The 27,671-nt window shown below is 59.7% G+C and overlaps 1 protein-coding gene across 1 annotated transcript in view; it reads left to right on the plus strand.

Moving 5' to 3' along the window:
* Positions 1 to 27,671, plus strand: part of KIRREL1 (kirre like nephrin family adhesion molecule 1) — a 40,997-nt gene that overhangs the window by 10,086 nt on the left and 3,240 nt on the right. Inside the window, exons 2-14 of the mRNA XM_072983769.2 lie at positions 18,807 to 18,956; positions 19,753 to 19,902; positions 21,594 to 21,751; positions 22,631 to 22,781; positions 23,716 to 23,821; positions 24,387 to 24,535; positions 24,766 to 24,893; positions 25,171 to 25,297; positions 25,684 to 25,784; positions 26,085 to 26,283; positions 26,732 to 26,839; positions 27,110 to 27,249; positions 27,445 to 27,522. Of these exons, the coding sequence (XP_072839870.2) occupies positions 18,807 to 18,956; positions 19,753 to 19,902; positions 21,594 to 21,751; positions 22,631 to 22,781; positions 23,716 to 23,821; positions 24,387 to 24,535; positions 24,766 to 24,893; positions 25,171 to 25,297; positions 25,684 to 25,784; positions 26,085 to 26,283; positions 26,732 to 26,839; positions 27,110 to 27,249; positions 27,445 to 27,522 (1,745 nt within the window). The remainder of the gene's footprint in view (positions 1 to 18,806; positions 18,957 to 19,752; positions 19,903 to 21,593; positions 21,752 to 22,630; positions 22,782 to 23,715; positions 23,822 to 24,386; positions 24,536 to 24,765; positions 24,894 to 25,170; positions 25,298 to 25,683; positions 25,785 to 26,084; positions 26,284 to 26,731; positions 26,840 to 27,109; positions 27,250 to 27,444; positions 27,523 to 27,671) is intronic.

A 27,671-nucleotide genomic window follows, 5' to 3' on the forward strand; every position in this document is an offset into this window, starting at 1 on the left:
AGCCTAACGCCGAGGGAGGCCCGGAAGGAGAAGACAAGAAATCGGGCCTTCTCGGCGGTGGCTCCTCGCCTCTGGAACAACTTACCTCCTGTGATCCGCAGGTCTCCCTCGCTGGGTGCCTTTAAGAAGCAATTGAAGACTTGGTTGTTCCGGCAGGCCTTTCCATCATACTCCTCTTGACCCCCCTTTTTTTGTTTTGTTTTTTGTTTTGTATATTATATGATGTAATGTAGTGCCTTCTTTTTTAGAATTGTCTGTTTTCGTTGTTTATATTATCTTTATGGTTGTTAGCCGCCTAGAGTGGTCCGTTTGGACCAGATAGGCGGGATATAAATCAAATAAATAAATAAATAAATAAATAAATAAGAAGGGAGTGGGGACGATGGTCCTGATCTTCCTCCTCCTCCTCTTCTACTTGGGGATCCTTGAAGGACTTGTGTGTGGGGGGGTGTAGATGGGTGTGAAAGGCCTAGAAGAGAGCAGCTCTTGGCTCTGATTCGGCCCAGGCATCGAAGGCCGACTAGGCTGGCCCTCTGCACATGCTTTGCTTCCTCCTTTTCCTCTGGCTTTTCTCCCGCATCCTTCTGCGGCTGCTTTTCTCTTTCTCTGCTCTGCACCCCCTCTCCTCCCCCCCCCCCGCCGCGCGCGCTCTTCCTTTGGTGGTGGTGGTGGTTACTGGGGGATTATAGCTAACTCTTCATAAAGATTCCCCCCTAATTGCTTGGCTTACCTCAGGTTTTATCATCAAAGCAGCCGTTATTCCCTCTCTAGCCTCCTTTTTCTTTTTATTATCTCTTAATTAATCACTCTGGCTTTCACACTTAGCAGATAATTAGAGTCCCCAGAGCCGGCAGGCTGATTTTCATAACCTCTTGCTCTGAAATGGGGGAAAGGGGTGGGAAGGAAGGAGAGAGGAAGGTAACCGAAGCAAGGGTGTGTGTGTGTGTGTGTGTGTTTGTCTCAGGAACAGCATCTGACCCTGTGGAAGCAGCAAACGACCTGCACAAACGCACAGACACACAAACCCCTGGAGGGCCTGGGTGGAGAGAAGGACTTGGCTACCACGGTCGGTGTTGCCTGGGTCCTACCCTTGGCGTGAGTGACAGGAACGGCTTCCTTCCATTGATGGGTGGCCACCTTGGCCCTCGGCCTTCGATCAGGTGCCCTCCGTGTGTTGGGCTACACCTCCCAAATGGCTGTGCTTGCTGGGGATGATGGGAGCCAGACTCCGACCCCTCCCAGAGGGAGGCGCCTGCTCGCTCTACTCACCCCCCCCCCCAATGCCATCGGCAAGGAAGCCTCCCGGGGTCGGTGGCTGAAAACCTGCTTGGAAAAGCCGTGTTTTGAACGGCCAGGCCAAGAATCCCCCTGACAATGGAGCTGCATCGGCCCTGAAGGATTCTGGGGGTTGCAGTCCCTCTCCCCCCCCCCAAAAAAGATGCTCTGCTACCTTACAGGACAGGTGGCAGGAACTCCCAGCATGCCCTTTTGTTCTTGTTTTTTGGTGCTTGGGGGGGGACCTGGGGGGGAAAACCAGTGGAAAGGGAACATGGTCTTTGTGGCCCGGCTGGGTGTTTTTGCAGACGCGCCTCGAACCTTTCCCGCCGGCCTCTCTCTCAGCTGCTGCTTCCCGTCCTCCCGCCTCTCTCCTCTCTGAGCGTCGGATCCGGGCCCTCCCTCTGTCTCTCGTCCTCCCATGCCCCCCCCCGCACTGGGCGACGCTGGAAGCCCCAGGACCTTCCCTGCCCTTCGGACCCCCCTCAGCGCCCCGGGTGTCCTGGCACCGTGGTGTGTGCGCGCGTGTGTGAGTGGGCGCTTGTGTGTGCCTGTGCCAGAAGGGTTGGCTGGAGTTTGGGGGGGGGAAGAGAAGATGGGGAAGGAGCAGAAAGGAGGCAAGGGGGGCGGGGTGGGGGGGTTGAAGGATCACTATCCAACTTTTATTGCACAATCAGAGAACAGTTGTAGGCCTGGAGGTGTTTCCATAGAAACGACAAAGAAAGGAAGATGGGGTGTGTGTGTGTGTGTGTGAGAGTGCGCGTGCACACGTGCTCCTTCCCTGTCGCAAACAACCCAATCGGAGTAAATGTTTAAAGACTTGGACAAAAAATCCCATTCAGAGATAATTAAGTATCAGACCCAAGGGGCCCCGGCTGGCTTGGGCTGGGAAGGGGGGGGACGAGCCCTCTCTCCTCCCCCCCACCCCAGGCAAGAGCTGCTTAAGGGATGCTGGGGTGCCCCCCCACAAGCCTGTGAAAGTTGGGGTGCCCCCCACCGCCCATCCTCCTCTTTTGCAGCCGCCCTGCCCTCGGGGGGGGTGGGGGTCCTGGGGGGGGGTTGTTCCCTTTCGTTTTGGTGGCTGGGTTTGGACACAATCCATCCCCTCCCCGTCCCCCCCCCCGCGCAGACCAGACCAAAGCAGTAACTTTGTTCCCCTTTCTTTTGTTGCTTTCGAATTGTAACTGTGTCACATTCTTGTCTTCCTTCTCTCTCCCCAAAAGGTAACTAAGTTACTTCTGGTGCCCCTGCTTCCTAGCGGGGGCTGGGTGGGAAGGAGACTGCGAGGGGGGGTCTTTGGGGGTGTGGGGTGGAGGCCCCCCCTGAGGGCAGAGGGTCTCCTCTCTTGGTCAAGGGGCTGAGAAACCCCCCCCACCTGTCCACCCCCCAGGGGATGCTAGGAAGAAGGCCAGCCCCCCTCCTTTCCACCCTTGAAGCCCCCCAGCCGGTCGAGGTTTGAGGCGGACCCCCTTGGAAATGTCTCGGGGGGCCTCGGGCGGCGGGTGGCGGCGAGTTCTCCCTGGATGGAAGGAAGCGGCTCTTGGGCAAGCCGGACGGTCGCCCGGAGGCCCCGGGATCCGCTGGGGGGGGGATTTCAGAAGACCCCCTCGCCCTTCTCCCGCTCTGGGGGTGCTCCGCAGGCGCTTGGCCTCGCTTTTTGGTCTCCGAGGGGGCCGAGGGGGTGGGGTGGGGTGGGGGCTGTGCCGTTTCCACCGAAGGAGGGAGGGAAGGAGGGAGAGCGGGCAGCCCGGTCGGGCCCTTTCCCTGCCTTCGACTTCTAAGCGCCAAACCGTGCGTCTGGCGTGTTTTTGCAGTCATGTAGGCAGCGCGTGAGAACATGTCCAGTGGCCACACGAAGCTTTTCGAGGGAGGCCCTTCTCTAGATCTCGCCCCCCCCCACCTTCAGGGCCTTTTCAGGGGGGGCTCCCAGGCTCTGGCGCTCCCTGCAGACAGGCTTGGGATGGCCTCTGGTTCTCTCACCGTGGCCGGCCACGTGCCTTCGCGGGATCTCCGAAGCCGGCCGGGGCGCTCCCAGCCCCTCCCTCTGCCTGTAACTGACCGTGGCCGATAGATTGCCACTGCGGTTGGAGGCTCTGCTGGGCTTTCACGACAGCTGGCTCTCGTTAGGCTTTTTCTGTTTGGCAAAGCATTCTTAACTCGGCTTTCGAGGTTTGGGTTTTAGCGATTTGCGCGGCGCACCCATCTTTTCTGAGCTGGGGGCAACTTCAGCAGAAGAACGGTCGGTTTTCCCTGTTGGTGGCTGACCCCTGACAACCACGGAGCCCGCCGGTTTTCCTTTGCTGCGCCGCAGCCGGGTCAGAAACGTCAGGGGACCTTTTCAGGCAGGGTGTGCCGAAACGGGACCCTGCCAAGGATGCCAAAATATCCCTGTGGCCGTGAGCATGTGGATTTGATGTGGACGTGGCTTCTCTCCCTCCCTCCCTCCCCTTTGCTGGTTTCCTCTTTGTTTTGCTTTGCTTTGTCTTTTTTATGTCCAGAAGGAGGAACTGAGGGTGTTTTTTTGGGGGGGGGGTTGTTTACAACCCTCCAGGTAATGGTGGCAAGAGGGAGCATCTAAAGCAGCCCCATCCGGCTGCGTCCAGGAGGGGAGGCTGTGTGGTCAGCAGTAAAGTCACGTCCGCCTCCGCTTCGTGGCCCTCCAGTTTAGTGCTTTACCACTTAGATTAGATCTCTCCTCCTCTTCACCCCCCCCCCCCGAATTTAGCAGGAGATGTGCAGAAAAGTTTGGCAGAGAAAGAGAGAGAGATGAAGTGGAGTGTCCAAACTTGGACCAAAGTGTCTTCTCTCTCTCTCTCTCTCTCTGCCTGCTTGCTTTTGTGGAGGGAATTGGAAATGGGAGGGTGAAAAGGGCTGGAGCTGCCCTCCCCCACTCCTCTTTTTTGCCCGCTCTCTCCCTTTCTCTCTCTCTCTCTCCCTTTTTCTGGTCTTCCAGAAAGAGTCTTGACAGGAAATTCTTCAAATTCCAGGCCTGTAGAATCATTGCAGCGCTGCAACCACAAGAGCCAGCGTGGAGGGAGGGAGGGAGGGAGGGAAGAAGGGAAAAGGGAAAAGGCCCAGCCGGTGGGAGCAGGGGATGGCTCCCTGTCTGGGATTTGCAAACAAGAGCGGGAACAGGACAGAAAGAAAAGGGAAGAAAGAAAAGGAAAGAAAGAAAGAAAGAAAGAAAGAAAGAAAGAAAGAAAGACACCCCCCCCCTCTGAGGACAGGAGGGGGCCTGCCCATCCCTCCCTTAATCCTGCAAGGGGGGGGGAGGAGAAGGCTCTTGCTTGGGAAGGGGGGAAAGAAGGTATCCTTCCAGAAAATAAGGCTGGAAAAGAAAACCCCCAAAAAGGACTGAGGGAGGGGAGGTGTCATCAGGTTCCGGAGCTGATTTCCTGCCACGGCCCACGTGGGGAACAGAGGAGGTCCGGATCCGTGGCCTCTCCTGGTTATGGGGCAAAAACAGTGGGGTCTGGGATGCCCCACAAGCACCGGCCCCCTTGGGCTCAAAGGCCCCTGTGTGTAACCGATGCCCACCTCTGTCCTCCATGCAAAGGGCCGGGATTCTCTTGGGGGTGGGGGCTAAAGGGCTGCTAGAGAAGGCCTCTCAGGAGTGGGGGGGTGTGTGGGGGTGGGTCACAAGTGCAAACGGGGTGCCCCCCCAATCCCACAAAAAAAGTTTAGCAGCCCTTTAGGAGGAGGAAACCTGGGTCTTTTTGCCACTTTGGAGACAAAAAAAGGAGGTGGATCGTGGCCGTTTTGTAGAAAGCAGCCCAGCAGGCCAGATGTGGCCGTCCATCGGGCGGGGGCCGTTGCCTTGGCTTTTCTTTCCATAGATCCCTTTCTTGCCCCGGTTGGTGGGGGGGGGGGGAAGAGATTCTCCTTGCTTTTTTGCACATTGTGGGGGCGGTTTTGCCTGCTGGGGTGCATCCCCTTCCAAAATCTCGCCCTCCTTGGGAAGCAGGGTTTTGGGGACGAATGGTTTGGATTTGGAATTTGATCCTGGCCGGAAAGGAATGCCCGCCGTGGGAGGGACGAGTGTTTTGGGGCCTTTCCCGTTTGGAGGGGCAGACGGACATTCGTGGGCTCCAGGCGGGCGGCTGGGTTGCCGTGACCCTCGTGGAGGGCGGAATCCCGGGACACCCCCCCCCCCCCACGTGGCCCATGCTCTCTCTTTAAAGCTATCGAACCCGCCGGAGGGAGGGAGGGAGGGAGGGAGGGAGGGCGGCCCTTGATGGGGCCTGCATTGACCCTGGGAGAGTTGCAGCCGTCCCGCACACGCCGCTCAGCTGCCCCGAGAGAGGGAACGAGAGAGAGAGAGAGAGAGAGAGAGAGAGAGAGAGAGAGAGAGCAGGGGGCTCCCGGCTGCCTAGCCTCCTTTTAGGTGGAGAAGCGGATTCCATTATTAAAAGACATCTCATTAACACTTCTGCCTGCTTAAAAGAAAAGAGGAGACCTCGCAGGGAGGTGGCCTTGAAGCCGCTGGAAGGGGGAGATGCCAGTCTTTTCTCCCTCCTCAACGGTCGGCTTTTCCATTAATGACTATCGGGTGGCTTTATTTTACTTTTTTTTTAAAGAGGGGGAAGAAAAATCTTAATCACCTATTGTTCCTAACAGGAGTATTATACAAATTAATTAACACTGAGCCAATAAAAATCTTGCACAGTCTTCCTGACAGCCAGAGAAATTAAGATTCTTGGGAACAAGATAGAAATGAGGGGAGATAATGGGGCCAAAAGTGCCTTGTTGGCGGGAGCAGGAATGTAAAATTAAGCCGGCGCGCGGTGGTTGTGTGTCTCCTCAGAGGAAGAAGTGGGCAGTAGGGGCGAAGGGTTCGATCCAGCCTCTTCCTGGGTAACCACGTTCCCTTTGGAGGCGTCAGATGTGGACTCTTCAGCTCTGCTGGGGCTGGGGGATTATGGGGGTTGTAGTCCAAGTCAGGTGGAGGCTGTCTTGTTAGGGAAGAAAATCAGGCACTCTCTTAATATGCATAGATGCAGGCAGACACACACACACACACACACACACACACGAGAAGGGTTCCTGGGGCCAGACTACAAGCCCCATCATCCCCTCTGAAAGTAGCTAGTGGCTGTGCTGGTGTGGGGATTGCTGGACCTGTAGTCAAAAAGAGAACCTGTCTGAACTCTGAAACACACGTGCCGTGTTGGTGCCCAGGTTCTGCATAGCTGCCTACTCTCGAGGTGCCCTGTGCATCTTCTGAAGCAAGCTGGCCTTTGTAATAAGGAGAGAGGCAGGACGCAGATGTCGGGCGCCCGGCCGGCCCCTGCCCTCCCGCCCGCTCTCCAGCTTTGCCCTACTTTGCCCGGCCTCTTCTCTCCAGGGGCCTTGGAAGCCCTGAGTCTCCGTGGCCCCAGCCTCCCCCCCCGCCCACAAAGGGGTCTCTTCTGATCCCCCCCCCCCCGGTTTGAAAGGCGACTCTTAACCGCCCCCGCCCCCTGGTTTGGCTCCTCTAAGGTGGTCCGCAGTGCTTTCCAAAAGGAAATTGGGCGGAGAAAGGCTTGGTCGATTTCCAGGCTGGGTCGTGAGAGACACCGGAGGGGGGCTGGGGGGGCCCTGCTCCTTCCCGCCTTGTTTCGTGGGTCGTCCTACCCACCCCCGACCCATGTGCAGGTCTTGTCCCTTTGTGACCCTGTCAGGCCGGCTCGTTCTTTCGCCCTCCGGCCACGTGGCCTTCCAATCCTATCGCAGCAGGGCAGCAGAGCCGGGAGGACCCTCGAGGCCATCTAGTCCAGCCTCCGTCTCCAGAGGCGGCCCATGCGGTCCTTCCTCCGGCAGCTCGGCCCATCCAGCCCTCCTTCCAGAGGCTTGAGGGGGCCCTCCTGTCCCCTGAGCCAAACCTGCCCTGTTGGACTCCTGCCTTCTGGAGCAGCAGAAGACAAGCTTGCTCTGTCTCCCCCACGGCAGCCCCAGCCCACGCTCGGATCTTCTCCTTCTGGGGCTTCGCCTCTTCAACGGCCTGCTTTCTAGAGTCTTTTGCTGGCCTGCAAAGAGGCCAGCCCCTCTGGTGGGGGGTGGGGGGTGGGGGTGGATTTTGACTTGGGGGGAGGCTTTGCTGCTTCTCCCCTTCTGGGCTTTCCCCCCCTAATAATGGTCTTAGAGACAGACTTGCAGAAATATGGGGGTTCAAGATTGGACTGGCGTGGAAAATGGAGCTTGACTTTCTCTACCAATTTTGAATGCTTTTTAGTCAGTCCGAGAAACAAAATGAAAAAGCTGGTATTGAATATTGAAAGGCGCTGGATGGCTTAATGAAATATTCACTCTTAGGCAGTGCATTTTATTAATATTGCTGCCCGGTTTCTCAGCTTTTGTGGAAAAGCAGCCGTCAGACCCCCCTTTTTGACGGCTGAATTCAGATTCACCCGTGCAAGCCTCTCTCTGGAATGGACCCCTCCTGCCATCGCCCAGCCCATCCGGGCACGTGTGACTACAACTCCCATCGTCATACAGCCCTGGGCTTGATGGGAGCTCCAGCCTAGCCCAGCCCAGCCGGGGCATGTCAGGTTGGGAGGAGGCTGCCGTGGAGCGACCGGCTCAGGCCGTCAGGCCTGAGAGGGCGGCTCCGGTCCTGTCCCCCCCCCCCGGCCAAGGGATTGGCCCCGCAGGTGGTGCCCCCCCCAGCTGTCCTGCTCTTCGCTGCTGGGGAGGCGGCCAAGGCCTGCCTTGTCACCCAGGATCCTGCTCAAGCGAGCGGCTGGCCTCCTTTCGCCCAAACTCCTCTCTTCTCACCCCCCCCCCCGTCTCTGCAGCCGAAGCTTCTGTGGCCAATGGAGGCTGGTGGCCGAAGCCAGGCCCAGGAGCCCCCCCCCCCGCGCCCCCGCCCTGGGCAAAAGCAGGGGCATCCTTTGGCTTGGCAGTTCCCAGGCAGAAGGCAGAGAAGGGGGTCCCCCTCCGTGTCTGGGGCTCCCACCACGTCTCCCTCCTTCCCTCCCCAGCCAGCCCTTGGGGGGGGCACGCTCAGCCCTCAAGGGAGGCGTGTGTGTGTGTGTGTGTGTGTGTGTGTGTGTGTGAGAGAGAGAGAGAGAGAGAGAGAGAGAGAGAGAGAGAGAGGTGGAGGCCAAAGCAGGGAAGGCCACTGGGGGGGGGGGAATGGCCTGGAAGGGGGAGCCCCACGGGCGCCTTTGCCTTCCCTCCCCCCCCACCGGCCACCCCTCTTTCTGAAGGCAAAGCAGCCTCTCACGCCTTCCTCCCCAGTGGGTCAGGTGGGGACGATGGGAGCCGTCGTCCTGCCCCTCTTGAGGACGGCCCGCTGGTGAGCGCCTCCAGGGATCGGTCCAGCAAGGGGTCGCCTCCACTCTCCCCACCCTCTTCTTCGGCAGGGCCGCGGGCGGGCGGGCGGCTGACCACCAGCGGGCTGATGGGCTTCCGCGTGTGGGTACGGCACACACAATAAGGGGGGGGGGTTAAAAGGAAGGGCTGTTTCCTGCCCAGTCCTTGCTGGCCGCCCTCTGACGCCTTTCGTCTTTCTCTGCCTTCCGAGGGGATTAAAGGGCCCAAAAGAAGACGGAGTGTGCGTGTGCGTGCGCAGAGGCGTAGGGCGGGCAGGCGCTCTCCCTGGCATCAGGCGGGTGCCTCTCCCCCAAAGCGACAGAGCCAGACAGGTGGAAGCATTGCCCTAATGAGCCCGGGAAGGAGGGGGGAGGGAGGAGAAACACCCCCCCACACACACACACACGTAGGGGCTCTCCTTTGGCATGTGTGCCAGGCAAAGGGGCCAGGCAGCTGTAAGTCAGGGTTGGCATCAGCAACCCCAGGGCCAGGCTCCCCCCCATCCCCCCCACCCCCGCTGGGAGGAAGAGCTGCATTGGGCCATCTACATGGACTGGGGGGGGGCACCTGGATGAGGAAGGGAGGGGAGGAGATAGTAACTTGGGGGGGGGCAAGAAAAGGGGACCTGGATTTCCAAGGCTCCCCATGCTGAGGGCCCCCTTGCTTGCTCCTGGGGGGGGCCAAGCGCTGGGTCCCCGGGGCCCTCGGCCATCAACGGATCAGAGCCCGGGGTGGCCTCTGGACCTGCCCTCCGCCGGTTCTGTGTCCCGAGGCTTTGGGGGTTAGGGTTAGGGGTCCAGTCTGGAGCCCTCCGGGGGGGGGAGACTGGTCAGACTGGGAATTAGTGGCTGATCTCCCTTCCCTTCCCCGCAGACCTCCCTCCCTCGCTCTTTCTCCTGTCCTCTTGCGCCCGCTGCCCGTTCTCGCTCCCTTCCTCTCCCCCAGACAAATTGAGCTGTTTGCTGTAACCCGGGGAAGCGATTCATTTATTTTTAGGGTCTTTCATGGCCTCTCTCTCTCTCTCTCTCTCTCTCTCTCTGGGCACTGTCGAATCGTTATCTTTGCCGTGCTGGAAATAATATAAATTGGGGGTAAGGGGTGTGTGTGTGTGTGTGTGTGTGTGTGTGTGTGTGTCGAGATTTATACAGTCTGTGGCTCCTTCTCGCCGCCTGGGGTGGGTGAGAGGCCTTTTTAATAATAGCAAGAGTCATAAGGAAAACGTTATTTATTCAGTGGGGGATATTTAGGACACTTTTGCCGAGGCGTATCAGCCGCCAATTTTGCCATGTCAACCTGTTTTCTGTATTTTATGCCTCCTCTCCATACACATTTAATTGAAAATTTTTCATCTGTTTTTGCTGGACTAATTGCACATTCCTCCCCCGTGTCGGCCGCTGGGGCAGAGATGTTTCCCTCCCTCCCTCCCTCCCTCCGCCCGCCCTGCCCGGCCCTCCATCTTAGGAGATTGGTGTGGAGAAAGAAGGAAGAAGGGTGGCCACGGGGGGTGGTGGTGGGCCCCCTCCCGGGCCTGTTTCCTCTCTTTTCTAATTGATTTCGGTGATGAATTGGGGCAGCCGTTTGACGTGTGTGCCCGTGGCCGGCTCTGTGTGCGTGTTTGTGCGTGTGTGTGCGTGTGTGTGCGCGCGCGCATCCCTTACCTGCACACAGGTTTTTAAATGTTGGGTTTGGCCGGCAGGAGAGCTGGCTTTGAGGCCCCCCCCCTCTTGCGCCGTGAGACCTCCGGGGCTGACTGTGGTCAGGCCTTTCTCCGTCCGACCTTGCAGGGTTGTGGGGCAGGGGGACCGACGAGCTTTCCCCCTTGAACTCCTTGGCAGAAAGAAAGGCCACAGATCCCTAACCCTAACCCTCCCACCCTCGCAGCCGGATGGTTTGAAGCCCCCCCCTTCTTTCCCAGGCAGCCTTGGCGCCTTCTCTCTCTCTCTCCCCCCCCCCTTTGGTCTTGACTCTCTGCCTTGACTCTGTCTTTCTGTCTTTCACCTTGGCAGCCCTGGGTGGGGTGGGGTGGGGAGCAGACCCTTCCCTCTCCCCCACCGTCTCCCTCTGAGTCCTTCCCCCCCCCCCCCCCGGTTAGCTGAGAGATCCGCGAGTGAAAATGATTGAGCTTGGCGTCCGGCGAAGGTGTTTTCCGCTCGTTTGGATGCGATCCGCCCCGTCTGGGTGGCTGGCAGATAATCGAGGTGGAATATTTGATCCGGCCGGGAAATGAGGTGCTAAATTTGTTGTGAGATTGGTGTCAAAACCCATCAAGACGCTTGGCTCCTCTCCAGGGATGGAGGAGAAGGAGGCGGGAGGTGGATGGATTGGGAGGGAAAGACAGGCCCACCGGCCGGGAAGGAGGGGAATTCGGGGCCAGGGGGGCGTCCCGTGGGGAGCGTGTCTTCCTCTGTGGACCCGGTGGAGGATGCCCACGAGTCCCTCACCCTGCCTGCCCCCCCCCCCCCGATTTCTGCAAAAGGGTGATGGGATGGCCGAGGGGCCGTTTCGCTCTGGGGGTGCGGACGCACCTCCCTCCAGCGACGCTCTGCCAGACTCTTTGGGGGGGGTTTCAAGGGGGGGCACCTTGGCCTTCTCCTCCGGTTCCCTGGCTGTTTTTTGTCCCGGCACCTTTGCTTCCTGCGTAGGTAATCACCCCAGGTTTGCAACCTCCATTTTGCGCCTTTTAATTATTTTCTCGCAATCTCCCTCCGGCCTGGTTGCCTTGCCTTTAAACGAACTCTTCCGCCCCTTCTTTTCTTCCCCAGGCGGCCCTCGGAGCCGGTTGGACGCTTTGGCCTGACGGATCTGGGGAGCATCGGGAGGAAGGGAGGGACTTCCCCCCCCACGGTGGCCCCCCCAAGGGGCAAACAGCACCCTGACCTCAAAGGACCCCAAATGTGGAGGGTCTCCAAGCTCCTGATTTCATCCACTGAGAGGCTGCTGGGTTATGTAGTCCCCAGACATCTTCCCTTCCATGCTTTGAAATGGGTGACCTCAATTTAATTTCTGGATGAGTTTGCTTTTCCTTTTCTTTTCAAAAAATCTGGCCTTTATTAAAAACAAGAGGCTTGACAACTAGAGCATTCATCCCCTTGAGAGGATCTCTCCCCTCCTCCTCCTCCTCCTCTGAGGCAGGCCTGAGCAGGCGTGTGGTGCCCTTTCTCTCCTCCCCAGTTGCCCGGGGGGGGGGAAGTATCTCCCAGGCGGGCCCCAAACCGCCGCATCCATTGCACTTTTGTAATAAAGGAAAGGCAGAGCAGACGAGCAGAATAAGATTGCTGCCACCCCGTCCTGTTGGGCTCCCCGTCACCCTCGTTCCTTAGAGCTTGCAGGGATCCCCAAAGGCCATCTAGTCCAACCCCAGCCTGTGCAAAAGGGGCTCGCTTGTGCTGTCTTCGGGATGGATTTCATCTGACCAATTTCTGCACTGCTTCTCCTGTCCAGGCATGCGGGAAACCCCCACCCCCCCACCCTGTCTCTACCATTCTGTGTGTTTGAGACTACAATTCCCAAAATCCACAACTAGAAACGTGGGGGTGAAGGGGCTGTTTGGGGGAGTTTAGGGCTTTAAAAAACTCAAACTCTGGATCCTGTAGGAGGGATATGTGGGGTGTGTGTGTGTGTGTGTGTGTGTGTGTGTGTGTGTGTGTGTGTGTGTGTGAAACTAACATCTGCCCATGAGCAGAGGCCAAGTCTTCCCTGTTGTCACGTGACTGCAGGTCCCTCCCTCAGAGTGGAAGGGGGATGATGCCTTTCCCATCCCTGGAGTGCTGGGTGTTGGAGTTCCTCCCTGCCTGCAAGAGGGGTGTGTGTCTGTGTGCCTGTGCGCGTGTGTGTGTGTGTGTGGAGCCACCCTCACCCCCACCCCTTCCCGGCTTTTCAGCTGAAGCGTAGCTAGCGGATGGGGAAGCGGCCAAGCCAGTGGAAGAGAAGAGATTCGGGGACCTCTGGTTCAAAACAAACACACACACACACACACACACACACACACACAGAGAGAGAGAGAGAGAGAGAGAGAGAGATTTTCCACCCACTGTTTATAAGACTGCCTTGCAGGGTTATTATTATCAGGCTGAAAGAGAGCCTTGGCTCTCTCTCTCTCTCTCTCTCTCTCTCTCTCTCTCTCTCTCTCGGTGTGTGTTCATTCCAAATGCTCCTTTCTCGTGTGTTGGTGTGCGGTGGCACACAGAGAGAGAGAGAGAGAGAGAGAGAGAGAGAGAGCGCAATTACATTCCTCCTCGGCGGAGATGGGTGAGAAATGGCCCTCCTCTTGGCTAATCCCCCTACAAATATCTCCCATTTCCTGGGGATTTCGCTCCTTTCCTTTTGGCCTAAGTGCTCAAGTCCTTAAAATGGGCATCCCATAATCCGCCCGGCTTCTCTCCTCAGCCTTTCTCCGCCCCCCCCCCCTTTTTGCCTGCCTCCTGGCTTAGAAGTGACCGCAGGCGGGGCGGGGGGGGGGAGAGAGAGAAGAGAGAGAGAAAGACACCCCCCCTTGGCCCCCAGGCGTTGAGGGCAAGGCCGGCTCACTTTGGTCCCTGCGGAGCCCCGTCTGGCCCATCCCATCACCCTCTGGGCATTCAGGACTACAAGTCCCATCAGCCCTAGCCAGGGACAAAGGATGGTGGGAGTTGCCACCTGAAAGACCTTCAGGGCCTTTTTTATCCCCCCCCCCCCTTTCCTTTCATTCAGTGGAGACTCCTCTGCCCGGAGGGCCGGATCAGGCCCCCCCGGGCTAGACCTTGCGGGGCCAGAGGGCCCTGCCTGATCTTAGGGAGGGCCCTGCCTTCCTTCCCACCCACCCCCCCGGCTGGTGCTTCCTTCTGGGTGGGGGGGGAGGCTGAGGGGGTGTCAGCCCCCACGTCCCCCTTCCCTGCCAGAGCCTGAGACTGCTGGGGGGGGGCTTTCCCAGGCTGCTGTCCACCCACCCCCACCCCGGTCATCTTCCTATGGTCATCTCCCTCCCTGTCTCCCTTGGAAAAGAAGACGAGGCCAGAGAGAGAGAGAGAGAGATGCATTTCTTAGTATAACTACGAGATATTTGCATCCCGGTGTCATTTCTCATTTTCCTCACGAGTCTCTTTCCTCCCCCCCCGCCCGCCTTCCCTCCCTCCCTCCCTTCCAGCTCGCTCTAATTTTTTTCTCCCTGTTTGTTTTGTTTTGGGTTTTGAATGCTGGGATAATTACATGTGTGTGTGTCTGTGTGTGTGTGTCTGTGTGTGTCTCTCTCTCTCTCTCTCTCTCTCTCTCTCTCTCTCTGTGTGTGTGTGTGTGTGTGTGTGTAGGCTTATAATAACTTGGCGCCAAAGGAAAGCTTTGCCTTTTTCAGCCTTTTTTCCCCCGGCCTGCAAAGCACAGCCGGTCTGGGAGCCGTGAGGATTTCAGGGCTGCGCTGCCCGGCGGGCACAAGGGCCCTCCTGGCGTGGCTCCGGCAGAGTCGCTTCGGGCCCGTGGCCGGCCACGGCGGAGAAAGAAGGGGCTGCTCTTTCTTTCCCTTTCTCTTGTGGATCATCCATCGGGGGGTGGTTCCATGTTGGAGGCCCTGCTTGTGTTTCAAGGCTAGGACTTAATCGGCCGAAGTCGAACCTGCGGTTCACACGAAGGGGGACCCGTAGAGCGTGTGGCTCAGTGGATGCTGGCGTGGGCCCCCTTTCTGGGGGGTGGTGGTGGAAGAGAACCTGAGAAAGTGGCTCGTGGAAGTGGCTCCTTTCTCTCCAGTTCAGGGGGGAAGAACTCGGCTGGTTGTTTTCTTGAAAAGGGCAGGCGGGCCAAATCTGCCATCCGGATTCCACCTCAGGGCCGCCAGTGGCCCACCACAGACCTCCTTTTGAAGACGGTGGCCACCCCCAAAGCCCCCACCCCCCTTGTAGTACTGGCACAGCGCTTGGGGGGGGAGCCACTCCGCTCGGAGAGGCCGTCTCATCCCTCCCCCCCGCCCCCCCGGATTGTCCAGCCTTCGCAGGGCCTTCGGTGGCCCACAGCGAGCGAGCTCTGCCATTTTCCCCCCCCTTTTCTTCCTGCCTCCTTCCTTTTGGGCCGGGCGGGTGGTTCCCCCCCCCCGGCCTTCTTGGGAGCTTATTTCCAGCAATGTTTTTTAATGGCTGCGTTTCTCTCCCTCTCCCGCCTTCCTCCTTCCTTGGCTCTTGTTTTAATTGAGCTGCTTTTCAGCAACAAATTACTCTCTGCTCGATGGAGCTCGGAGGCTCCCGCCCGCCCGCCCGCCTCCCCCCTCCCCGTGCGACGCACGTCCTTCAGAGAGGTCGGTGGGCTGTGCCCGTGGGCTTGAGGAAAGGCACTCGGCTCAGTTGCTGGGCCGGCCGTGGCCTTACGTGGAGGGTGATCCCCCCCCCGATTTTATTTTGGTCCCCATGGGGAGGGGGCCTCAGCTGAGGGGGGGAGGCAGAGAGGGGCTTCCCTGTAACTTCTGCCTTGTGTCGGCTGCATTGCTTCACGTGGGCTCTCTGGTGGTCTGGTGGACCAGTGGCACATCATTGGGGGGGGGGGTCCGGGAGGACCTGCCTTTGCCGGGGGGTTCTGGAACTTTGCCCAGAGCCCAAACGCCGCAGCCGGGCTGTGGACCAGAGCCAGCCACGCAAGGGGCCACCAGGTGGGAGGAGGGCCTTCTCCGTGGCTGGCGCTCCGGCCAAGAGGGGCCCTTTCCTGCTCACTCCCCCCCCCACTGGTTGAATCCTCCCAAATGTCTCCAAGAAGGGGCAGGAGGTATCTCGGGGGGGGGAACATCCCCACCTGAAGGCACCTCCTCTTCTCCTCCCCGGGAATCCTCTCTCTCCCCCCCCAGCCCACTTTTCTTCCAAAATCCAGGAAGCCTGGAGGGGGTTGTGCGTTTCTCCTTCCCGTATGGACCGTGTGTCGTTTGTGTGTCTCCCCCCCTCTGTGTGTGTGTGTGTGTCCACACGTGCACACAGCGCTCTCCCCCCCCTCCATGCCCGCATGCCGAAACATGAGAACCAGCTTCCACCGAGAAGCAGCGAGAAGGAAAGAGAGGATTGTGGAGGGGGGGGGAAGAGAGTCGAGCGCAGGGAGATTTAGTTCCATCTGAAAGCTGTCGGTGTGAATAAAAAGCTTTTCTTTGAACCCTGAGTTTAATAGCGAGGGGAGAGAGAGAGAGGGAGAGATTGGAGCCGGGCGCCCGAGGGTTTAATCAGGCCTTCATTGGATAAATGGAGGGAGACAGAGGGCTGGGATGGAGGGCCCCCCCCCGTGCGCTCGCCCTCTCGCTCTCGCTCCCCCCCTCCATCCGTCCGACACCACGGGCACCAAAGCCGGGCTGTCCCTACCTCCCCTCGCCCGCCCTGCCTTTCCTCACGCTGGTCCTTTGGGGCCCATTTTCCTCCCTCCCCCCCCGACCCCCAGTGGTCCATCCATGGTGGTTTCTCCCTGCGAGGTAGGCCATACGCAGAGAAGAAAGAGAATGGCCGTCATTCAGTCGTGGCTTCTAGTTGGTGTCTCTTAACTTCTGGGTCCCCAGGGCGTTGGACTACAGCTCCCATCATCCTCAGACATTCAGGCCGGGGACGATAAGAGCTGTGATCTAGTCCCTTGGGAGGGACGCCGGTTGAGGGAAGTCCTCCCTGAGACAAGGCCTCAACCATCATGGCCAGTGATTGGGGACAATGGGAGCTGTAGTCCAAGGAGGGGAGGGACCTGGTGATTCTTCAACCCTAGATTTATGAGCTGTAAAACAGCTTGGAAATACCCTGCGGAGACTTCACAGCTCCCATAGAGAAACCCGCTTGCTCCTGAACATTGCGTCCCGGATCGCTCGATTGTGCGCTCGCTCGCTCGCTGGCTGACAAGGAAAAGCTTTTAAGCGGCAGGGCCGGGAGGGACCCCCTCCGTTCTCCGGGCTGCCTTTGGCCCAAAAGCCTGCCTTTTGAACATGGGCTCTTCCCCCCCCCCCCGTGGAGGAGCCCAGCCTGGGGGGGGAGGGGAGGCCGCCAGAGGGCCCCTTGCCTTTCTTCCAGGCCCCCCCCCCTGAGGTTTTGGGGCCACCTCTTTTTTAAAATGGCTTCAGCTGCAGCAGGCCATCCCCTGGGATCCCTCGCTGGGGCTCCGGGGGGGGGGGAGCGCAGCAGAGGCTCCTGGAGTGGGGGGGACACACACACACACACACACACATATACACACACACACACACACACACACACACACACACACAGCTGTTGCAAGGCGAGGGTGCCCCCATTTTGAGAGGGTGGAGTCGGGACGGGCCTGGGTCTAGGGCCGGAACGTCTCCCCACGGCCCCCCGCTTGGTGGGAGCCCCGATGGGGAACCCCTCTTCTGGCCACCCCCCCCAAACCCCCCCCCCCTCACGGTGTCGGTGGAAGGCCTTTTTGTGGCCCAAGCAGGTTTATTAAAGAAAGGCCAAGAGGTAGAGAAAATGAGGTCTTGGGACCTTTTCTTCTCCGGCTGCCTCATCCAGAGGTTTCCAGCGCGTCCTCCTCTTATCAGGATCCGAGCGTCTCTTTGATCGCCTCCCCCCCCGCCGCCCCCGCCAACTCCGCATTTGTGACACCCCCTCCTCTCTGGGCTCCTTTGCAGAGTCCTCCCCCCCCCTCTGTTCCTTGCAGGCTTTTCTCCCTCCCTCCCCCACCCCCTGCAAAAATGTCATCGAAAGGCCTGTCCAGGGGAGGGACGGACGGACGGACGGACGGACGGACACACACACACACACACACACACACACACACACACACACACACACACACAGAGGCAGGGGAGGTGACAGGGCTGGACAAAGGCTGCTTGTGGCCTCCAGGCCCCGCTCGCTGTCTGGACCCTGGGGGCTCGGGGGGGGCTCTCTGGGCTGCAGTGGGGCCACGATGCCGGGGGGGGGAGCCTTTCCCGCCTCCGGCCGCCCTCCCATCGCTTCCCCCTGGAGCCGGAGGACCCGATTTACAAACGCCTTCCGTCACGGACGGAATTTTCAATTATAAATGCATTAAATCAGAGACCGCTGAATCTGTCCCAGGACAAAAGGGTCGGGCAGGAAAGATCAGGATCGGAAAGCAATAAATAGGCGAGGAAAGCTGCGCCGAATGGGGCCCTGTCGGGGGGGGGCGAGCGCGCGGGCCTACATGCTGTGTGGCGAACCCTATTTCAGGGTGCCTTGTGCGTGTGGAGGGGGGGCAGGCGGGCAAAAGGGTTTTGTCCCTTGCAGTGCGACCGCAGGGGTGTGCGCGTGCCCGTGTGTGGCGTCCCTCGTAGGGCTCGACTGCGGACGTCTCTGGGGTGTCTCCTTGGGAAGGCCGCTTGGAGGGCAGCAGCTGCCCCCCCTGCCCGCCCCCCCCCAGCAGCCTGAGCCCGGCCTAGTTTCTGCCGTTTTATTCTGAAGCCGCACGAACGGAGGGGGGCCTGGACCCCTCTGTCTGGGGCGCCTCTTGTCACCCCCACGCCTGCCTCGGCCCCGTTTTCTGGGTGTGACACGGAGGGTGGTCGCCCAGCGGCGTGGCCGGGTCTGGGTGGCTTCGGCCTGACGGTGGCTGCGTGGCCTGGCTGGGGGGGCTCCTCGCATGGAGAATCCCTGCGCCCCTGTTTTATCCCGCCGCTCGGTGTGGCTGGGCGATGGGGCGGAGGCGCTCCCCTCGGGCGGCACCCTCTGATCAATCTCTCTGCAACCCGCTGCTGCTCCTCCTCCTCCTCCTTGTGGTTCCCAGGATGCCACGTGACGGGCGCTCTGGAAAAAAGAGGTGGCCATCGACCCAGCCTCTCTCTCTCCCCCCCCCCCCCCGTTTCAGGGCAGGGTGAGGGCAAAGGGGCTGCAGAGCTTGGCGGAGGGAGTAGGTTGTGGAAAGTTAGGCAGGATCAGGCCGGGCAAGAGCAGGACTGAGCGTCAAAACGGCCTGCTCTGATCCCATTTTGGGGGCTACAGAAATGTTAAGATGTCTTGCAGGACAGTTAAGGAACCCGGCCTCCTGCTGGCCCCCCCTGCAGAAAGGGCGCTTCAGTGCGCCCCGAAGGTGTTCATGGTTGCACCTTCAAAGGGACCAAGAGTTGGCTTCAGTTAGGAGGATGGCGAGGGTGGTCGTCCTGGCCCCTCAGGTAGACTGCTGCTGCTCTCGGCCGTTCTGCTGAGCTCTTTGGGCCTCGGGGATATTCTGTGCCTGCCTCTCCTCGGAGGTCCAAGGTGGAGACTGAAGTGACCCCCCCTCCCCGTCTCTTCCCACCACCCCCACCACCATCACCCCCCCCCGGTCTTACTTGTCTTCTCCTTTGGCAGTTCTGCAGACCCGCTTCATTGAGGAGCCCGAGGACCAGACGGTGGTGGCCGGCAAGAGGACCGTCCTGTCGTGTGTGGTGCTGAATTATTCGGGGATCGTGCAGTGGACCAAGGATGGCCTGGCCCTCGGCATGGGGCAGGGCCTCAAAGGTAGCCCCCTGGGCTCTCTGGGAGTGTGTGTGTGTATGTGTGGGGAGGGTCGTAGGGTTTGGGAAGAGGCGGGGTGTGTGTGCTTCAATCGCACAGGGGATGCAGGAGCCCTGGAGATGGGGGAAGCCTCAGAGGTGGAAGGAAGGGGTGCGTGGGTCCCTGAGAGGGGAGCCTGGACCCAAACCTGATGGTTCCCCCACCCCACCCCACCCCACCCGGCTGGTCTGTCCCTCTTCCTCCCCTCCATCCACCCGGCCACCCCACACAGCCACGGCTTAGTGGTCTGACATCGCCACCTGCTGGACACAGGGAGGCAGTGCGCCCGCCTGTCAACAAATATTTTCCCTTCCCTTTCCTTAATTAACAAGGCGGATTTCGGTGGCTTATTATTCCCCAGACATCTGCCTGGCCTTTTCCCAGCCAGACCTTACAAACGACAACCCGCATCTGGTGCTTAAGAGTTCCTGACATGAAAATAACCATAATCGTAATTGTAATCTGAATTCCCGATGGAGACGCCTCGAAGCGCCACCTCCTTCCGCCTCTGCACATGGCGGACGTTAAGCTCATTTGCATATATCTGCATTTCTTGGGGTTTGGTCTTTCGGAGGGGAGCGTGAGCGGCGCTGAGCTCCTCAGGCCTCCCCCCACCCTGGCTTCCCAGCTTCCCCAGACAAAATGAAGTTTAGAAACAGGCTTCAGGTCTGAGGCCCTGCTGAGCCACGACTCGTGGCCAGGCCTGTCCTGTGGCTAACGGTTCGCTCACCCCCGCCTGTGTCCTGCCCTCTTTCCTCAGCTTGGCCCCGCTATCGGATCGTCGGAGCCGTCGATTCCGGACAGTACAACCTGGAGATCATGGACGCCGAGCTCTCCGACGATGCCGTGTATGAGTGCCAGGCCACGGAGGCCGCCCTGCGCTCCCGGCGGGCCAAGCTGACGGTCCTGAGTAAGTGCTTGAGGGTCCGTGCGGCCCTTCCTGGGACTGTGGTTGGACCCGATCCCCTTCGGCATCTCTTTCTTGCTTGCTTGGAAAAACCTGTCTGTTGTGAGACCCCTCCGGTCCTAGTTTAGGGAGAAAAGCAGGGGATAAGAAGCCAAGCAAAATAAAGACCACACACAGTCATGTAGTTCTTGTTTTTTAAGTTTAGAGACTGGCATCGGAAAGGGTGTCAGAGAAATCCCACTTGCCCCCAAATAATGGCAGACAGGCCAGTCTATTTTCCTCGCTTGCGGGGAGCGTTTATATACCTGAAAAACTCTCCTCCCTTGGCCCACCAGATCTGATCCAGTTCTCACCCACCTACGTGCACACATAATAACGTTTTTTTAAAAAATGCCCAGAAGCATTTATTGCACCTATTTCTTATACAACTGAGGCCAAAATGCATGTATGCGTATTTATTTGCTGGTTTTCACTTGGAAACAAACAAACAAACAAAAAGAAAGCCAGCGCAGGATGCGTCAGAGAGGGCCACGGAACGTGGAGGGATTCTCTGCCACTGGTCTCCTCAGCGTGGCCTTGGAAGTCCCTTTATTTTGTGACTCGGAAACGCTGCTCATGGGGATGATGGTGGCGAGGAGGAGAGGGCCGGGCCGGGTGAGGGGCGCCCGTCTCCTCCCCACGTCCCTTGGGTCAACCCCCCCCCGGCTAATTATGGCTAATTGACAAGGGGCCAAGATTTCTCTTGGTGGTGCAGTCGGGCACGTGGCCGCTTTGGGATTGGGGGACACCTTTGGCCCTTCATCCGTGGATGGCCCTTCATCCCCGGCAAGTGATGGCAACCTGTGGGCCTGAGCTGGCTGGTCCCCCCCCCTCCCCCCCGCGCACAACATCTCCTTTTCACGTAGACACACACACACACACACACACACACACACACACACGTCTCTCTCCGAAACAAAGCCTCCGTCCTCTTCTTATTAGCATTTATTATTTCTAAGTTAAAGACAAAGAGATCAGTATGGGGGGGGGGCTTCTCCCCCACCCCGCCCCCTGCGTCTCTCTCTGTCTGAGAGAGCTGAATCTGTCAGAAAAGGATCTTTGCGTGTGACAATCATCAGCTGTCATCCTTCCCTGCCTTGGGTTTTTCAAAACGGGAGCGGAAAGCAGACCTTGAGGGATGTGCCGGCTGGCTTGTCATCCTCCATTGGGGCTCCTTTTTTCTCTCTCTCTCTCCATTTGACGGATCATCAATATTTCACAGTCGCTCGGCCTGAATCTTTTCCTTTCTTTCCTTTTTAATTCTCTATCTCTTTGTTTAAAAAAACAATAATACCGTTAAGAGGGCAGAGAGTTGAAAGCGCCCCCCCCCCCCCGTGTTCATTCTTTCTCCTGCTCGCTTATGTGGAACAAAATACTGTATGGAGGGGGGGGGGACCCTCTAGACAGCTCGGAGGACGAACGAGGAGGCCGCCAAAGACGGGGCCTTCTGGGGGGGGCAAGGGGACGGGCGAGGAGGGCCCCCCTCCGTGCCCTTACGTGGGGAGAAGAGCGCGGCCCTTGGAGGAAGCTGAAAGGGACGGATCTGGCCCCTGGCGCCAAAGGGTCCCCACCCCGGAAGCAAACTTTTTGCTGGCGCCGGTTTCTGTGGCCTCCGGCGGCCCCCCCTCGACATGTGGTTGCTGTTCTCTTTGCAGTCCCGCCGGAGGACCCCGTCATTGATGGAGCCCCCGAGATCCTGCTGCGGGCGGGGACGCCCCACAACCTGACCTGCCGAGCCCGCAACGCCAAGCCGGCTGCCACCATCACCTGGTACCGGGGAGGATTGCCACAGACGGAGGCCACCATGGCCACGGTAGGGCCACGCCGGGCGCTTGGGGGATTGGGAGGGGGAGGGGGGCTCACCCGCGCTGAGAGGGCAGCTCCCCGAGCGACCCTCAGCTTTATTGGGGTTTTGCACCTTGACACAACCTTACAAAATGCTTTCAAGGCCGGCAGGAATGCAGAAGAATAAATGAGAATTCCAAAGCTGGGCCCTTCTTTTTTTTTTAAAAAAAAAGGCTGTTTTGGAAAGGGGTCTCCGTGCGCCTGCCTAGCGGTGCCTCCCGAAATGGCTTCATGCCCGAGAGGGGCTGCGTGGCCTTGTGGGTTTCTGCGACCCCCAAGCTCCATTGAGGGCATCTCTAGGCTGTGGGGAGAAGGGGGCAACAGCTGTCTTTTGGGGGCCGCTTGGGGCTGATGGGAATTGTAGTCTAAAATCCATTCTGGAAGGATATGATTGTCCCACACACACACACACACAGAGGGGGACTCTGCGCAAGGCTTTGGAGATCATACATGCCCCCCCCCACAAGCCTTGGCCCTGCCAGCACAAGTCTTTGAGTAACACTCCAGGAGCGGCCCTTCGCTGCTGCCCCCCCCCCCCCCAATTTCAGACATGAATTTGGGCATGTTTGGGGTTGGTTAAAGTTGTCCTTATTTTTTTGGCCCCTGCCATTTCCATCTCGCCTCCCTGCTTGAAAGGAAAAAGCCTGCTTTTTGAGGTGGCAAACAGAAGCCGTTGCGGAAAGCAAGGAATATAAACCCAGGCCACAAAGCCCCCCCCCCTTTTGCTGGCCCCCCCGATCCACCGAATCCCGCAGTGCCTCTTCTTCCCCCCCGACCCACCCTGAAGCCTGCCCCCTCCCTCCCCAGAGGATGATGGGCCCCATCATCTCCTCCGTTCCCCTTCCAGGAGGTCTTGCCCGACGGGAAGCGGGAGACCACCGTAAGCTACCTGCTGATCAACCCGACGGACCAGGACATTGGGCGGGTGTACGTCTGCCGGTGTGCCAACGACGCCGTCCCGGAGGGCAAGGAGGCCTCCGTCCAGCTCAACGTCCACCGTGAGTGAAGCGCCGGCTCGTGGCTTGGCTCCAGACCCAAAGGCCGTTGGGATTTGGGGTGGGGTGGGGTTCTGGGGTGTCCCTGCTTTGCCTGCTGTTGCAGGACATTCGGTGACATGGGGGGGGCGTGGGAGCCTTGACTCGATGATGCCAAAGCGGGTGGTTCTCTTCCGAGGATCGGGGGTGGGGGGTCATGCATCGCAGCCACCTTCTCCAAATCCATCTCCACCTGGGCAGGTGCCTCCTGGGGGACTCCCCTGTCTTTCCTGGCTCAACTGCCCCTTCTCTTCGGGAGGTCCTTCCTAAAACCAGGGAGATTCCCCAGGAAGGAGCCGGCGATGGAGCAAGGAATGCTCACACCTTTGTTCCTTAAATCCAGCCACCAGGCAGCCACGGATACAAGCAGCTCTCCTTTATTGATAAGCCCTTTTGCAAAAGCGGGGGTGGTCCTAGCTGGGTAGCCCCCCCCCCCCGACATTACAGGTTGCCTGATATTTATCATCCCCTGTTCCAGGCTGCGTGGTCCCTCCTTCGTTTCCCCCTTTGGTCTCGGTACTCCAAGGTGTGCAGCCTTTCTGAGGCACCTAAACCGATCACAGGAAGGCCTGCCTTTGTTTACATCTCCCGCTCCCCTCTTTACCTAGACTCCAGACTTATTCATCTTATAATTTCTTATGACTTCTTTAAATTCCTTTTGTTGGCTAAATAATTAACAATGATTAACTGATTATTTTACCATGACCATTATTTACTCAATCATCATTCCTTACAGGGACTTGCAAAAGCAGCACTGATTTCTCTCACAGTGTCACCCCCGCATAACAACTGGACAAAGTATGGGGGGGGGAGGCTTTTGCACTTGAACAAGGCTTTGTGACCGTCTGCCCCCCCTTCCTTTCCTTTCCTTCCTTCCTTCCTCCCTTCCTTGCGACAGACCCTCCCACGGTGACGCTGTCAATCCAGCCGCAGACGGTGCAGGAGGGCGAGTGGGTGACCTTCACCTGCGTGGCCACCGCGAACCCAGAAATCAAAGGCTACAGGTAAGGGGAGGAAGAGGAGGGAGCCTGGCCGAACTCTCGGGGCACCCAGTAAAAACTGGCTGAATTTTCTTTTTAAAACAACCACCACTGTGACCCTAAAATCCATTTAAGCCCTATTTGACAAAAGCCCGATGCTTCTGGCCGTGGTGTGCCACTGAGCAGGAAGGGCATATTTTTTGGAGTCAGGGGGTGTAGTGGGCGGGAGGGGGGAAGGCTGCCCTTTTTTCCGTGATGGGCTTCTCGCTGGTTTCACGTCAGCAGCGGTTCTCCTTTGACGGCCCTGTTTGGCTGAGATTTGATGCCACCACCGGGGATGGTTTTCATCCGGGTCTGTGTTTCAGTCCTTGTGCCCCCCTGGGGGTGGGTAGGCCAAGGGGGGGGGAGGGCCCTGAAGGGGGAGAGGAGAGGCCCGGGGGAAACGCTCCGCCCATTGTGGTTGTGTCGGTTGTACTGGGCCGGGTGGGGGATCCGTGGCCCGGAGGCCCTACGGGCACAGCCCCTGAGGGCGGAGGCTGGCCTGACTCCCCTTCTTTCCTTCTCCGCTCCTCCTCCCCCTGCCCCCCAGGTGGGCCAAGGGGGGTGCGATCCTCGAAGACGCCAAGGAGAGCAAGTATGAGACCCAGGTGGATTACACCTTCTTCACCGAGCCCGTCTCCTGCGAGGTCCACAATGACGTGGGGAGCACCAACGTCAGCACCCTGGTGGACGTCCACTGTGAGTGGCCGGAGGGGGAAGGGGGAGGGCGGCTGGTGTGGGTGTGTGATCCCCCTGGGGGTGGGGTTGGGTGTAGGGGGGGTCCTTTTTAGGAGGCCAGAAACGGGAAGAAGGGCCTGGAGTGCGAGAGCTTCCCTTCTGGTGGCCCCTCAAGCCCCCCCTCCCCATCCTGGCTCACCCCTTCTCTCTCTCTCTCTCTCTCTCTCTTTCCTTTCCTTCTGCTGGTCCAGTTGCCCCCCGGATCGTGGTGGACCCCAAGCCCACCACCACCGACATCGGCTCGGATGTGACGCTGACCTGCGTGTGGGCGGGCAACCCTCCCCTCACCCTCACCTGGACCAAGAAGGAGTCCAACATGGTGAGTCGGCCCCCCGGGGTGTGTGTGTGTGTGTGTGTGTGTGTGTGGTTCTCCTCTCTGCTCCAGGACGGGCTTCCTCCCCGAGAGGCCTGCGGCTCCAGCACCACCCAGAGGTCTCTGGAGGCATTCAGAGAAAGGGAGACTTTTCCTGAGGGTTGGGAGCGAGGAGGGGGGCAGGGGAAGGGCCCCGTGGATGTGGGGGTGGGTGCGCATCTCCCATCCCAAGATGCCCGCAGCCTGACTCAGCGCGCCCCCCCCCACTGCCCCCTCTCCTCAGGTGCTCAGCAACAGCAACCAGCTGTACCTCAAGTCGGTGACGCAGGCGGACGCCGGGCAGTACGTCTGCAAGGCCATCGTGCCGCGAATCGGGGTGGGCGAGCGGGAAGTCGCCCTCTTGGTCAACGGTGAGTCATGCAGGGAGCAGCCGGGCCTCGGGGTGTTTGTGACGGCTCCCCGAATCCTTGGTCCGGAGCGGCCCTCGGGAGGGCCTGGGAAAGGAACGCCGCGGACACCGGGGGCCACCCTCCGCTGCCGCCGGCGCCCTGCTGGATCGTGCCCTGGAAGGGATCACCCCACCTTCCCTCATGTTCCCCCACTGCGGGTGTCCGTCAGGGGGAGGGGAGGATGCTGCCCCCAAGCGACACCTCATGTTAAGCAGATGATGAATCACCGTCCAGGTTCCCTGGTGGAGCGCCTCGGGCGCAGGAGCGGATTTGAGGCTCTCGGCTCTTCCTGATGGAGCCTCTTAACGCCCCTCCTCTCCTCTCCTCTCTTCTTCTTTTTCCTCCAGGTCCCCCCATCATTTCCAGCGACTCCGTTCAGTACGCCGTGCGGGGCGACCGGGGGAAAGTGGAGTGTTTCATTGGGAGCACCCCCCTCCCGGACCGTATTGTGAGTCTGGCAGAGAGAGAGAGAGAGAGACGTGTGTGTCTCCTGTTGGTTTTCGGGATGGGAGGTTTGGCCCCCTCTGTGCCTCCTGATGGACGCAGCCTTCCCCCCCCCCCCTTTTGCCTGGGTCTTGGAGGGCCGGGCAGGCAGGAGGGGCCTTGGTGGCTTTCCCAAAGGGCTCCTCCCTCCTCGGTCTCAGGGTCTCCTCCTCCTCCTCCTCCTTCTCAACGTCTGCCTCCCTTCTTCCAACCCCCCCCCGGCCCCCCATCCTGCCTCTTGGCTCGTGTCCCCCGTGTCTCCCAGGCTTGGGGCTGGCAGGAGAAGACCCTCGAGGCGGGCACCCTGGAGCGCTACACGGTGGAGCGCAGCAACACGGGCAACGGCGTCCTCTCCACCTTGTCCATCAACAACGTGATGGAGGTCGACTTTGAGACCCACTACAACTGCACCGCCTGGAACAGTTTCGGCTCCCGGACGGCCATCATCCAGCTGGAGGAGAAAGGTCCGGGAAGCAGGGGGGCTGGGAACCGTCGGCCGTGGCGGGGGGGGGGGAAGAGGGTTAGCTGGGAGGGGAAGGAGAAGCCAGGGCCCCCCCCTTCCCCTGGGCAGGCCACCAGCCGGAAAGGAAGGGGAGCCGTCAGGAACGCTGGAGGGTTCGATGCGTGGAGCGTGGATTCCCAGTGCAGTGCGGTGTTCTGGACAGAGAGCAGGACTGGCACTCAGGAGACCAGAGTTCGAATCCCTGCTCAGCCATGGAAACTCACTGGGAGAGTGGGACTGGGAAAAACCGCTCCTAAAGTCTCTCCCCTTGCCTTGAAAGTGGCGGGTGGAAAAGCCACGGAGAGTCGGTCCAGTGACCCCCTCCAGGCGGGAGAGGGAGGGAGGGAGGGAGCCCAAAGGCTGGACCTGATCCACAGACTCTCCTCTCGTCTCCCTTTCTCGGTTTTCAGAGGTTCTGCCTGTCGGGATCATTGCGGGAGCCACGATCGGGCCGGGGATCCTGGTCATCTTCTGCTTCGTGGCGCTGGCCTGCTTCCTCTACCGCCGGCGCAAAGGAAGTGAGTGGCACCAGGCCCCGGGAAAGGGGGGGGGGGAAGAGTCCGGCCGGCTGGAGGAGGGCTCTCCCCCCCACCCAAAGCCGGCCTTCTTTCCCTCCCGTGGCCGACAAGGCCCCCCCACCCTTCCCTGCAGCGGCTGAATTGTCAGGGGGCAAACGGTTGCAACGGCCTTGCCACGCTCCCCTCCCTCCGCCCGCCCGCCCGCCTGCCCCCCCCACCCGAGACGGAAGAGCGCGCAGCCGCCTTGTCCACCTCCCTTCTTCTTTGCAGGCCGGAAAGACGTGACTCTGCGCAAGCTGGACATCAAGGTGGAGACGGTCAACCGGGAGCCCCTGACGCTGCACTCGGACCGGGAAGAGGACACGGCCAGCGTCTCCACCGCCACCCGCGTGATGAAGGCCATCTACTCGGTGAGTCACCCTGGGGGCCTCCGGAGCAGCTGGGAGAGGGGGGCCAAGCACCCCTCGCCCGGAAAAGCAAACCCCCCCACACACTGGCTTTCACCGGGGCGGTGAGGGCCCTCGGGGTGGGCGGGTGGAGGGACCCCTTCCCGCCCCTCTGAGCTTTTTTGCCACATCTGCCCCCTTGCCCCCCCCCCCAAATAGTCCTTCAAGGATGACGTGGACCTGAAGCAGGACCTTCGCTGTGACACGCTCGACACCCGGGAGGAGTACGAGTTGAAGGTGAGGCCGAGGGGGGGGGAGTGAGAAGGGGCTGCTGGGGATGTGCGGGGGGGACCCCGATTTGTATGCCGGGGGGTGGGGTGGGGAGGGGGGGTGTTGGCTGTGGGTGTCCTGCCCAAACGGCCAAATACAGTTTTCTAGGCTTTGGA

The sequence above is a fragment of the Pogona vitticeps genome, chromosome 15, assembly GCF_051106095.1.
Source record: "Pogona vitticeps strain Pit_001003342236 chromosome 15, PviZW2.1, whole genome shotgun sequence".
NCBI classification, from domain to species: domain Eukaryota; kingdom Metazoa; phylum Chordata; class Lepidosauria; order Squamata; family Agamidae; genus Pogona; species Pogona vitticeps.